The sequence below is a fragment of the Oncorhynchus mykiss genome, chromosome 15 (genome assembly GCF_013265735.2).
Source record: "Oncorhynchus mykiss isolate Arlee chromosome 15, USDA_OmykA_1.1, whole genome shotgun sequence".
NCBI lineage: Eukaryota > Metazoa > Chordata > Actinopteri > Salmoniformes > Salmonidae > Oncorhynchus > Oncorhynchus mykiss.
The window spans coordinates 13,948,411-13,962,188 of NC_048579.1; the positions used below are offsets into that span (position 1 = coordinate 13,948,411).

Below are 13,778 nucleotides of genomic sequence, written 5' to 3' on the forward strand. Positions count from 1 at the left end.
CCGGCACAGGTTTGAGCGTCATCAATTTGAGCAATCCACTCGTTCAACAGCAGAGAAAGGAATTCAAAAATCTACCGCTAAACTTTGTTAAAACAAGTCAAAATACATTTCTATTGACTCCTCAGATACCCTAAAATGTAATCAAACTCTAATATTTCATATGGAAAGAAGTATGTCCAATAGGAAAACGATATTAGCAGGTGCGTCTCCTCTTCATCGCATGCCCATACACGAAATTCCAAGACTGTGTCCCTGTAGTAAAACTCATTATTCTTACTCGTTTTGGAAGAAACAAGCCTGAAACCTTGAACATTGAGTGCTGACACCCAGTGGAAGCCATAGGCATTGCATACTGGGAGCTAGATTTAAGCATTTCCCTATACTTGCCATTGTAAGAGAATGGGCTCTAAAAAAAAACAATTCTGGTTGGTTTTTCTTTGGATTTTCTCCTACCATATCGATTGTGTTATAGTCTCCTACATTATTTTAACATTTCTACAAACTTCAAAGTGTTTTCTTTCCAATGGTACCAATTTTATGCATATCCTGGCTTCAGGGCCTGAGCAACAGGCAGTCTACTTTGGGCACGTCAATCAGGCGGAAATTGAGAAAAAATAACCCTAGCCTGAATACGTTTTTGATTCCATTCTTTTACTTTAAATGTGTGTGTACTGTTGTGAATTGTTAGATACTACTGCACTGTTGGAGCTAGGAACACAAGCATTTCGCTACACCCGAATTTACATCTGCTAAATATGTGTATGTGACCAATAACATTTGATTTGATTTGAACAGCATTCAAAGAATGTTATTTAAAAACATATACATTCCGTTCTCAGCATCAACAAAACTCTGTATATCCTCTATCTTGTTAAGTGTCCTGATCTTAATTAGTGTTTGTTTCTTTTGAAATAGGGTCTGTTTGAATAGACTAAAATGAACAGCTTTGTATGAGTTTAAAAACAAACATGGCAAGATAGCTCCATCCTGGTGGCTCAGTGGACAAATTCCATAGATAGAGACCAGAAGTGTTACGATCTACTAGGTGTGGTGGATGGAATCAGGCGCAGAGAGCAGGGTTCAGTCACTTCTTCAGATTTATTCCCCAGCGCAACAAAAACAGTCACGCCAACACACAGGGCGTAAATAAGTTGCTAGTCCAAAACAACAACAGGACTAAACAGTCCGGAGAATAAATACAAGAATAAATCACACCATCAAAACACAGAGTAACAAAAACAAGCCCGCACAAATACCCAGCGGGCCTAGTGCCCCTAAATACCCTACAAACAAACCCTAATACAAAACAGGTGTACCCAATTAACCAATAACCCAAAACAAACGGAAAGGGAATCGATGGCAGCTAATAGGCCGGCGACGACGACCGCCGAGCACCGCCCGAACAGGAAGAGGCACCATCCTCGGCGAGGTTCGTGACAGTACCCCCCCCCCCCCCCCCCCCGACGCGCGGCTCCCGCAGCGCGCCGAACCCGGCCTCGAGGACGACCCGGAGGACGAGGCGCAGGGCGATCCGGGTGGAGGCGATGGAAATCCCTCAAGAGGGAAGGATCTAAAATGTCCCTCCCCGGTACCCAGCACCTCTCCTCCGGACCGTACCCCTCCCAGTCCACGAGGTACTGCAGGCCCCTCACCCGGCGTCTCGAGTCCAGAATAGCTCGTACTGTGTACGCCGGGGACCCCTCGATGTCCAGAGGGGGTGGAGGGACCTCCGGTACCTCACCATCTTGTAGGGGACCAGCTACCACCGGCCTGAGGAGAGACACATGAAACGAGGGGTTAATACGATAATAAGAGGGAAGTTGCAATCTATAACACACCTCGTTTATCCTCCTCAGGACTTTAAATGGCCCCACACACTGCGGCCCCAGCTTCCGGCAGGGCAGGCGGAGGGGCAGGTTTCGGGTCGAGAGCCAGACCCTGTCCCCTGGTGCGAACACCGGGGCCTCACTGCGGTGGCGGTCAGCGTCTCTCTTCTGCCGTTCACTGGCCTGCCTGAGAGAATCCTGGACTGCCCGCCAGGTCTCTCTAGAGCGCTGTACCCACTCCTCCACCGCAGGAGCCTCGGTCTGACTCTGATGCCACGGAGCCAGGACCGGCTGGTAGCCCAGTACACATTCGAATGGCGACATATTCGTGGACGAATGTCGAAGAGAATTCTGGGCTAACTATGCCCACGGGATGTACCTCGCCCATTCTCCTGGCCGGTACTGGCAATACGACCTCAGAAACCTGCCCACTTCCTGGTTTACTCTCTCCACCTGCCCATTACTTTCAGGGTGATAACCAGAGGTAAGGCTGACCGAGATCCCCAGACGCTCCATAAACGCCTTCCAAACCCGAGATGTGAACTGGGGACCCCGATCGGAGACGATATCCTCTGGGACCCCATAGTGCCGGAAGACGTGGGTAAAAAGAGCCTCTGCAGTCTGTAGGGCCGTAGGGAGACCAGGCAATGGGAGGAGACGGCAGGACTTAGAGAACCGATCCACAACGACCAGAACGGTAGTGTTCCCCTGAGAAGGGGGAAGATCAGTAAGGAAATCTACCGAGAGATGGGACCATGGCCGTTGTGGAACCGGGAGGGGTTGTAACTTCCCTCTAGGAAGGTGCCTAGGAGCCTTACTCTGGGCGCATACCGAACAGGAAGAGACATAGAGCCTCACATCCCTAGCTAAGGTGGGCCACCAGTATTTCCCTCTAAGACCCCGCACTGTCCTATCGATCCCCGGATGACCCGCAGACGGTAGTGTGTGAGCCCACCGAATCAACTTATCACGGACACCAAGCGGTACGTAACTTCTACCAGTCGGACACTGTGCAGGCGCAGGTTCAACCCTCAACGCCCGCTCGATGTCCGCGTCCACCTCCCATACCACTGGGGCCACCAGCCGAGAAGCTGGAAGGATGGGAGTGGGTTCGATAGACCGGTCCTCGGTGTCATAGAGACGGGACAGTGCGTCGGCCTTAGTGTTGAGGGAACCTGGTCTGTAAGAGATCGTAAATCTAAAACGTGTAAAGAACATGGCCCACCTAGCCTGGCGCGGATTCAGTCTCCTCGCTGCTCGAATATACTCCAGATTACGGTGATCAGTCCAGATGAGAAAAGGGTGTTTAGCCCCCTCTAGCCAGTGTCTCCACACCTTCAGGGCCTTTACCATAGCTAGTAACTCCCAGTCCCCCACATCATAGTTCCGCTCTGCCGGACCCAGCTTCTTAGAAAAGAAAGCGCAGGGACGGAGCTTCGGTGGCGTACCCGAGCGCTGAGACAGCACGGCTCCAACCCCAGCCTCGGACGCATCCACCTCCACTATGAATGCTAACGAAGGTTCCGGATGCGCCAACACGGGAGCCCCAGTGAACAGTGCCTTCAACTGGTTGAAGGTTCCATCAGCCTCTGCTGACCACCGCAAATGCACCGGCCCTCCCTTCAGCAGTGAGGTAATGGGCGCCGCTACTTGGCCAAAACCCCGGATAAACCTCCGGTAGTAATTGGCAAACCCTAAAAACCGCTGCACCTCCTTTACCGTGGTCGGAGTCGGCCAATTACGCACGGCGTTAACGCGGTCACACTCCATCATCATCCCCGAGCTGGAAATGCGATAACCCAAGAAGGAAACGGCTGGTTTGGAGAACACACATTTCTCAGCCTTGACGTATAGGTCATGCTCCAGCAGTCGCCCAAGAACCTTGCGCACCAGGGAAACATGCGCGGCGCGTGTGGCAGAATAAATCAAGATGTCATCAATATAGACTACCACAACCTGCCCGTGCAAGTCCCTGAGAATCTCATCTACAAAGGATTGAAAGACGGCTGGAGCATTTTTCAACCCATACGGCATGACGAGGTACTCATAGTGGCCTGATGTGGTACTAAACGCTGTTTTCCACTCGTCTCCTCCCCGAATACGCACCAGATTATACGCGCTCCTGAGGTCCAGTTTTGTGAAGAAACGCGCTCCGTGGAATGATTCCACCGCCGTAGCGATGAGAGGTAGCGGATAACTAAAACCCACTGTGATCGAATTGAGACCTCGATAATCAATGCACAGACGCAGACCTCCCTCCTTTTTCCTCACAAAAAAAAAACTTGAGGAGACAGGTGACATGGAGGGCCGAATGTACCCCTGTCTCAGAGCTTCCGTGACATATGTTTCCATAGCCAGCGTCTCCTCCTGTGACAGTGGGTACACATGACTCCGGGGAAGTGCAGCGTTCTCCAGGAGGTTTATCACGCAATCCCACCGTCGATGGGGTGGTAATTTGGTCGCCTTCCTCTTACTAAAAGCGATAGCCAAATCGGCATATTCTGGGGGAATGCGCACGGTGGAAACCTGGTCTGGACTCTCCACCGTCGTGGCACCGATGGAAACTCCTATACACCTCTCTGAACACTCGTCTGACCACCCCTTAAGAGCCCCCTGTTTCCAGGAAATAAGGGGATTGTGAATAGCCAGCCAGGGAACCCCCAACACCACCGGAAACCCAGGTGAATCAATAAGGTAGAAACTGATCCTCTCCCTATGATTCCCCTGCGTTACCATGTCCAGCGGAATCGTGGCCTCCCTGACCAGCCCTGACCCTAGCGGTCGGCTATCTAAGGAGTGCACGGGGACAGGTGGGTCTATCTGCACTAACGGAATACCCAATTTACGGGCGAGTCCACGATCCATAAAACTCACAGCTGCGCCTGAATCGACTAGCGCCTTATGCTGAAGAGAGGGGAAAAATGCAGGGAAAAAAATTAAAAAACATGTGACCAACAGGGAGCTCTGGGTGAGTTTGGTGCTTACTCACCTGGGGTGGCCGAGGAGCGTTCTGCCGACCATCTCGACTCCCAGAGGGACTCCTCCAACACCGGTCCGAAGTGTGTCCTCTCTGTCCACAATAGGAGCAGGAGGAGCCCCCTCTGATCCCCCTAGATGCAGCTCCTCCCAACTCCATCGGAGTGGGAGTGGGAGAGCTGGAAGGTGGAATTAACAGGACCCCTTCTGAACGCCCGCGGGCAGCTAGCAGGTTGTCCAATCGAATAGACATGTCTATTAGTTCATCCAGGGAGAGAGTTGTGTCCCTGCAAGCCAGCTCCCGGTGGACGTCCTCCTGGAGACTACACCGGTAATGGTCCATCAGGGCCCTGTCATTCCACCCAGCACCAGCAGCTAGGGCCCTGAACTCCAACGCGAAGTCCTGCGCGCTCCTCGTCTCCTGTCTGAGGTGGAACAGTCGCTCACCCGCCGCTTTACCCTCTGGTGGATGATCGAACACTGCTCGGAAACGGCGGGTGAACTCCAGGTAGTTGTCCCGAGCCGAGTCTGGACTGTTCCAGACTGCGTTAGCCCAGTCCAGGGCCCTGCCCGTTAAACAGGAGACGAGGAGGCTCACACTCTCCTCACCCGAGGGAGCCGGACGCACGGTAGCCAGGTAGAGCTCCAGCTGGAGCAAAAATCCCTGGCACCCAGCAGCCGCTCCATCGTACTCCCTCGGGGGGGAGAGACGTAGTGCGCCGGACCCAGAGGACGACGTAGGTGGAGTAGGTGGTGTCGGCAGTGGGGGAGCTGGGGTAGACGTCGGGAGACCACTCCTCTCCCATCGTTCCATCCTCTCCATCATCTGGTCCATCGCGGTACCAATCCGATGGAGGACAGCTGTGTGGTGATGAACGCGCTCCTCCATAGTGGGGAGAGGAGTGGTCGCTACTCCTGCTGACTCCATTTCAAAGGTGCGGGCTTCTGTTACGATCTACTAGGTGTGGTGGATGGAATCAGGCGCAGAGAGCAGAGTTCAGTCGTTTCTTCAGATTTATTCCCCAGCGCAACAAAAACAGTCACGCCAACACACAGGGCGTAAATAAGTTGCTAGTCCAAAACAACAACAGGACTAAACAGTCCGGAGAATAAATACAAGAATAAATCACACCATCAAAACACAGAGTAACAAAAACAAGCCCGCACAAATATCCAGCGGGCCTAGTGCCCCTAAATACCCTACAAACAAACCCTAATACAAAACAGGTGTACCCAATTAACCAATAACCCAAAACAAAAGGAAAGGGAATCGATGGCAGCTAATAGGCCGGCGACGACGACCGCCGAGCACCGCCCGAACAGGAAGAGGCACCATCCTCGGCGAGGTTCGTGACAAGAAGATCATGTGTTTGAATCACACTGACACCATGCCACAATAAAAAATTAATGTGTTTGCAAATTCATTTCCATTTGTACTTAGAGTTCACACTGACCACAGATACAAGTACATCTCTTCAACAGTGTGTCAGTTATACATATTTAATAAAAGCACACAATTAAATATGTCCACATGTCAGAAACAATCAAGTTAGTCAAAATTGTCTTTAGCAAGCACACACAACCTAGGGAAATTTCAAAGTAAGAACAGTCTAGCTAGCTAACTGAACGTCACACATACTGAACCCAGGCAGAGAGAATATAGCATGGGTATGTGTTAAAAAGTGATGAGCTGTCCATGTGTCCTGTGTTTATGTCCTTTTGAAAAGTGTAACACAGATAAACCATAGAAAACTACAGAAAACATGTCTCCTAGACCAATTCTATGTGTTTTGTGTCCTACATGTCTGGGCCACAATGACAAAACCATCGATTCCATTCTTTGTGATGTACATGATTGTTTTAATGGTGTGATTGATACGAGTGACAGCCATATGGGTTACATTTCCAACCAGACGATTCAACAGTGAACATTTTCACAAAGAGCTGCCTCAAAACTCTTTTTCAGCCAAAAAACTGGAGTTTTTCTCTTTTGTTAATATTTACGAAGATGGTCCGAGATAAAATGCGAGATAAACATTTACTCTGAGCTGCATTTCGAAAGATGGGTTGAAGATGGAAGACTGGTTTGCCCAGCAGAGATCGCCATTGGCCTTTGAAGAATCTTTGTGGTCGAAGTACCCCGTCGTTCTTAGGAGATTGTCTGTTCTTTCCTAGGCCACGTATGTTTACAGTTGCAGCTGATAACTCAACATCAGGATGTCGCACTTCTTCTTTAGTGAAGAATAGTTCAAAGTTCAAACCAAGTTGCCATATTCAGCTCGTGACTAGACTCAGCTCTGACAGGTCTAGTTGAAATTCACCATTCCAGCGTGGTGATCATCACCTCCACGTGATCTGGCTCACGCCGGAGTTTGCTTAGTCTGATGTGAATTGGGTCATAGGGGCTTTTGTACTAGAGAAGAGAAGGGAGTGTTTCATCCCTCTCCAACCAAAGTCTGTGGCCACTGAGTGAGCATAAGTGTCACGCCCTGGTCTTAGTATTTTGTGTTTTCTTTATTAATTTGGTCAGGCCAGGGTGTGACATGGGTTTTTTATGTGGTGTGTTTTGTCTTGGGGGTTTTTCGTACGTATCGGGATTGTGGCTTAGTGGGGTTTTCTAGGTAAGTCTATGGCTGTCTGGAGTGGCTCTCAATCAGAGGCAGGTGTTTATCGTTGTCTCTGATTGGGAACCATATTTAGGCAGCCATATTCTTTGAGTGTTTCGTGGGTGATTGTTCCTGTCTCTGTTTGTGCACCAGTCTAGGCTGTTTAGGTTTTCTCACGGTTGTTGTTTTGTATTATGTTCATGTTTGAGGTTTTCCTTTATTAAAGATCATGAACACCAACTATGCCGCATTTTGGTCCGATCCTTGCTACACCTCGTCAGAGGAGGAGATAGAAGAAAACCGTAACAATAAGTTAACTTAAGAAAACAATTATCTTAAATGCTAAAAGTGCTTAAAAATGCTAAAAGTGTTACAACCATCAAAGTTGGGTAGTTGATATTTAGAGCTGAAAAACCAAGTTGATTTTAGTCACAGGAATCAGGAATACTAAAGCCAATGCAATTGCCTGTTTTAACAAATGGTGGGCCTACCACATGGATGGGAATTCATAAAATCCCATTGGGGCCAACATGGTAGGCTACTCCCCAGGAAGCACGAGCTGACGTCTTTTGGAAGTGGGAGTTTTTTTTGGACCGACCTTGATTTCCACTGACATTTCTTTTCGTTCTGGTCCGGACCCACTCTGAACCAATCATAGACGTCTTGATGGTAGATGTTTGGTTCCGATTCGGTGAGGTCCAGATCGGCTTTGCTTTCAACGTCCACGGACATACAATAAAACGAATGTCCCATGTCTTAAATGTAACCAATAAAATACCATTGGCCAATGAAAAGAGGGGATACACATATTTTAGGCCTACACTATGAGGAACAAATTATAGTCCACCAACTTTCCAGTGGCACTCATCTATTCAAATACATTTTTCCCACAATTATATTTAGACATTTTTCAAAATACCTTCTAGCCACTGCCTGCTGTTCATTGACAGCCACAACTCAACAATCAGCTGTTTGATATTTGCCGCGTGGGCTGCTCAATCGACTGTAAACTAGGCCTACACTGTGAGTAGGAAATTATAGTTCACCAACTTTCCAGTGGCTCTCCTCCATTCAAAGAGATTGGACGGGCTGCTCAATCGACTGGAAACTAGGCCTATATGCTCATATTGTGACAAAACACAATCTACAGCATTTAAAATAAATAGCTATTATTTCTCTATGGCTAAATTAGGCTGGTATAGCATTTTCAATGATTTCAGTTATATGTACAGATGTAACAAATTTAAACCGTCCCCTCGCCCATACCCGGGCGCGAACTAGGACTCTACAAGGTGTCTGCACACATCAACAGTCACCCTCGAAGCATCGTTACCCATCGCTCCACAAAAGCCGCGGCTCTTGCAGAGCAAGAGGTCTCAGAGCAAGCAAGTGACGTCACTGATTGAAACGCTATTTAGCGCCCACGCTAACTAAGCTAGCCGTTTCACCTCCGTTACACTCACCCCCCTTTTGACCTTCCTCCTTTTTCCGCAGCAACCAGTAATCCGGGTCAACAGCATCAATGTAACAGTACAAATTTAGACCGTCCCCTCGCCCATAGCCGGGCGCGAACTAGGGACCTTCTGCACACATCAACAGTCACCCTCGAAGCATCGTTACCCATCGCTCCACAAAAGCCGCGGCTCTTGCAGAGCAAGGGGAACTACTACTTCAAGGTCTCAGAGCAAGTGACGTCACTGATTGAAACGCTATTTAGGCCCACGCTAACTAAGCTAGCCGTTTCACCTCCGTTACACAGAGACAGGAGTAATTATACAATTTGGCAAATGCAATTCTATTTATCTGCAGCACTTCCAGCACCCCTTCCTGCATCGCTATGATTTATTCCATGTGCTGTTATTATTATTATTCATAATAATAATTCAATCGATTTTGGTCAATAACCCCATCTAAGGTTATTGTGTAGGTAGCCCTACTGTTACAGTACATCTGACATTGATTGATTTATCAAGATGAGTTGTCTCAAAGCAGCACAATAAGGCTGTCCCAATGATCAGTTGACCACACATGGCAGTTGCTTTACATTGATTAAAACCAGTGGTATAGTGCTATTTGTTTAGGTATTCTACCAGAGCACCGTTTTTATTATTATTATTAAGCCATCATTTCTGAATGAAATTTGTTACCAAAGAAGACGATTGTATAAAATAATTGTAGAATACACTTACAATGCGTCATCCAAATTGCATTATTACCTACGCCTACACATACTGCAAGTATGGAAAATGTTAAAAGGTATTTTAAATATTTTTAAAATACATATTTTACAGGATGTTGAAAAGGCATATTTTATGTTGGTCATTATAGAAGACTGACAAATTAATTCAAGAGCAGAGTTTTCCTGTTGCGTGTAGTGATCTTTGGCCACTTCCACCCTAAGGCTAAGTGTTATACACTGATCATACCAATTTGGGCAGTAAACCCCCATTTTGCCCTCAGGACAGCTTCAATTCATTGGGGCATGGACTCTACAAGGTGTCGACAGCATTCCACAGGGATGCTAGTCCATGTTGACTCCAATGCTTCCCACAGTTGTGTCAAGTTGGCTGGATGTCCTTTGGGCGGTGGACCATTCTTGATACACACGGGAAACTGTTGAGCATGAAAGATCCAGCAGCTTTGCAGTTCTTTACACAAAGCGGTGCGCCTGGCACCTATTACCATAACCTGTTCAAAGACACGTCTTTTGTCTTGCCCATTCACCTTCCGAATGGCACACATACACAATCCATGTCTCAATTGTCTCAAGGCCTAAACAGTCCTTCTTTAGCCTATCTCCTCTCTTTTATCTGCAACGATTGAAGTGGGTTTAATATGGACATCAATAATTGATCAATAAGCCTCAAAAAATAAGCTTTTTCCTATTTTCACCTGGTCAGTCTGTCATGGAAAAAGGTGTCTTTAATGTTTTCTAAACTCAGTGTGTATAAATCATAATGTGATCATGTTAGGGACTATTAGGTCTCAACAAAGTCTCTCTGTGATTTTTTTAACAATTTTATAGGAGGAATCAGTGATTCAACAACAGATTGGACAGGGCTAAGCTGGTTTATCAATGTAAATGATTGCTGAATGGGTGTGTGGTATGATTAGAGGCATGAAGGAAGTGTAGTCATTCAGGTCTGACTTTACTTTAGATTGTGATCTTAGTTAGAGGTTAGGTGCTGTGGGTGTGGAGGAACGAGGAACGAGGAAGACCACAATGACAGATCAGACTCAAGTTAATATTAACAATAATAACAATAATAACAGGTTAATAACACTCTGATATAAACAAAGGGCCTATTCACTTTCCCAGGGTATCTGACTATTGGGGAGTGTAGGAGTCTGTGTTTGAATCCTCTCTTGTCCAGATGCTCATTTAACTTCAGTTTGTGTGTTTTTATTCTCTTGCAGAAAACCACGTAACCTGTGTCTTCTCAGAGGATTGTGTCCTGCCCTGCAGCTTCCATCCTGACAGTGAGAATATAATCCACTGGCTGAAAGTAGAAGACAAGGACCTGACCATCCACTCCTACTACTACAGTACATATCAGCTCAAACAGCAGAGCCAGCGTTACAGAGGGAGAACAGCCCTGTTCAATGACCAGATCCCCAAAGGAAACGCTTCACTACTGCTGAGAGGGATCACACTCCAGGACCAGGGCAGATACAAGTGTTACACCAGCACTATTAAAGGCAACATGGAGTCCTTCATTAACATAGCAGTGGAAGGTAGGGAATGTCTATCTGTCTGTCTATGATGATCACTTCATGCTGCTCCATGTGTAATGTCTACTTTGTTGCAGCTCCAGTCCGCTTGGTGGACATACAGTTATCAGATGACATCATCACCTGCAGTTCTACAGGTATCTACCCTGAGCCTAAACTCACCTGGTCAACTGACTCTGACCTTTCATTTGACCCTGGAACCATCCAGAACTCCACCAGCATCAAGGTGGATGACCAGGGCCTCTATGACATCACCAGAACAAAACAGTTTAGCAGAGACCTAACCAACACCTGTACCGTGACCTCTGGGACAGTAGAAAGGACAGCAACCCTGAAACAGCAAGGTTATCAATTGATCAAACTATTAATCAAACAATTCATAAATCAATGAATGAATTCATCAATGCATTTTTCTGGCTGCAAACTGTACAAAAACATGATGTGAGACAGAATGCAAAGATCAAGCTAAAAAGGCTCTTTCTCATGACCTCATCTCAGCTCCTGTCCAGGGTTCTCCAAGCAGTGAGGTGTCCATCCCCTGCAGTGTCTCTCAGTCTGACCTCCTGACCTTTAACCTCACCTGGAGGTTCAACCAGATGGTCACCATTCTCACCTCCACCAAGGATGCATCTCAGATGTATATTGATGACAAGTGGAAGGAGCAGGTTCAGAGTTTGTCTGACTCTGGCAGCCTTCAGCTCCACAAGTTAACCATGGTCCACCAGGGGACCTACAGCTGTGAACTCTCTACTGCCAGAGACACACACCTGATCCTCACCTACCTGCAGATCACACCTGATAAACTATCTGATGGTACAAAGTTTACTCTTACTGTTTCCCCTCACTGTAAGTCACAGGATCACATTCAACAATAAAACTGATACTCTGTATTTTCTCCTTCAGTTTCAGATGGACTGAGTCCAGGTTCAATCACTGGTATAATAATAGTAGCAGTGATTATAGCAGCAGTGATATGTTACCTGCTGAGAGGTAAGTTATGATGATGATGATGACATCATAATCTGTTGAACCATTTAACACAACCACTTCCTGATGAACAGAGAGGAGAGTTACATTGGTGGCTTTTGATGAACAGCTTTCAGTTTCTGCTACTTTACTGTCTCAAGGTTTTCTGCCCCAATGCAGACGTAACATGGTCATCTGAAGAGGAAGAGTCACTCTCTGCCACAGGTAGACGTCCATGGAATATTCATGTCCTTATGGTTACATGCATTTACCGAAGGGCAGGTAGAATCAAGGTCAGGGCATTTGTATTCATGAACCAGCTCGGCTTTTGTTATGTAGTAAAAGTCTATTTGAACTCACAAGCTCCGGTATTTGTGAAATATGATTGACCGAATATTTCCACGATAAGAACCATAGAAAAACATTTGCAGATTCTCCCTACAACCTAAAAATGTACATTCCCAGAACAGGCAAAATGTTCACTTCCATTCTCAGAACGTTTAGAAACGTTCAGTTTTAACGGTCAGGAAACGTGTGGCATTGTTACCAGAACCAATGGGAAACCAAAAAAAACATACATTTCCACAACTTCCAAGGAACCAAGTGTGCTAGCTGGGCTAACAGCCATAACCACAATACTGTAGCAGTGCTTCAGAATCAAGACAAGGTTGACCTAGAGGTGAAAATGGGCCTATTAAAAGTGGACATTCAAGTGCTTCTTATGCTAAGCAAGACCTTTTGACTAAAAACTTCCCCTCCTCTGTAGTTACCAGTTAAATAACATGTTTACGGCCCTCCCGGGTGGCGCAGTGGTTAAGGGCACTGTGCTTCTTATAGCAGCAGTGATATGTTACCTCCTGAGAGGTAAGTTATGATGACATCATAATCTGTATAACCATTTAACACAACCACCTCCTGATGAACAGAGAGGAGAGTTACATTGGTGGCTTTTGATGAACAGCTTTCAGTTTCTGCTACTTTACTGTCTCAAGGTTTTCTGCCCCAATGTATACGTAACATGGTCATCTGGCGCTGTACTGCAGCACCAGCTGTGCCATCAGAGTCCCTGGGTTCGCGCCCAGGCTCTGTCGTAACCGGCCGCGACCGGGAGGTCCTGGGGGCAACGCACAATTGGCCTAGCGTCGTCCGGGTTAGGGAGGGATTGGTCGGTAGGGATCTCCTTGTCTCATCGCGCACCAGCGACTCCTGTGTTGCGGGCCGGGCGCAGTGCGCGCTAGCCAAGGTTGCACGGTGTTTCCTCCGACACATTGGTGCGGCTGGCTTCTGGGTTGGAGGCGCGCTGTGTTAAGAAGCAGTACGGCTGGTTGGGTTGTGTATCGGAGGACGCATGACATTCAGCCTTCGTCTCTCCCGAGCCCGTACGGAGTTGTAGCAATGAGACAAGATAGTAGCTACTACAACAATTGGATACCACGAAATTGGGGAGAAAAAGGGGTAAAAAATGTTAAAAAATAAAATAAAATGTTACTGTGATTATTTTCTATTGGTCCATTTAGTTATCTGTGCATGTTTGTTTTCCTAATGTTTTGATATTGAGGAGAAACGTACTGCCATAATAGCACTGGATCACTCCTCATTATACTGTGAACATGAAATACATTGACTTTACTAGTCTTATTTTACTTCTACCTCATGTTGCCTGCTCAACCCC

At 47.1% G+C, this 13,778-nt stretch overlaps 1 protein-coding gene across 1 annotated transcript; it reads left to right on the forward strand.

The window, feature by feature from the left end:
* The first annotated feature begins 10,631 nt into the window (after positions 1 to 10,631).
* LOC118938945 (V-set domain-containing T-cell activation inhibitor 1-like) lies at positions 10,632 to 12,141 on the forward strand. Its single transcript, XM_036945608.1, has 5 exons — positions 10,632 to 10,649; positions 10,801 to 11,143; positions 11,218 to 11,433; positions 11,639 to 11,953; positions 12,044 to 12,141. Exons 1-5 carry the CDS (start codon positions 10,632 to 10,634, stop codon positions 12,139 to 12,141), a joined length of 990 nt encoding a protein of 329 aa, XP_036801503.1.
* The last annotated feature ends 1,637 nt before the right edge of the window (positions 12,142 to 13,778 follow it).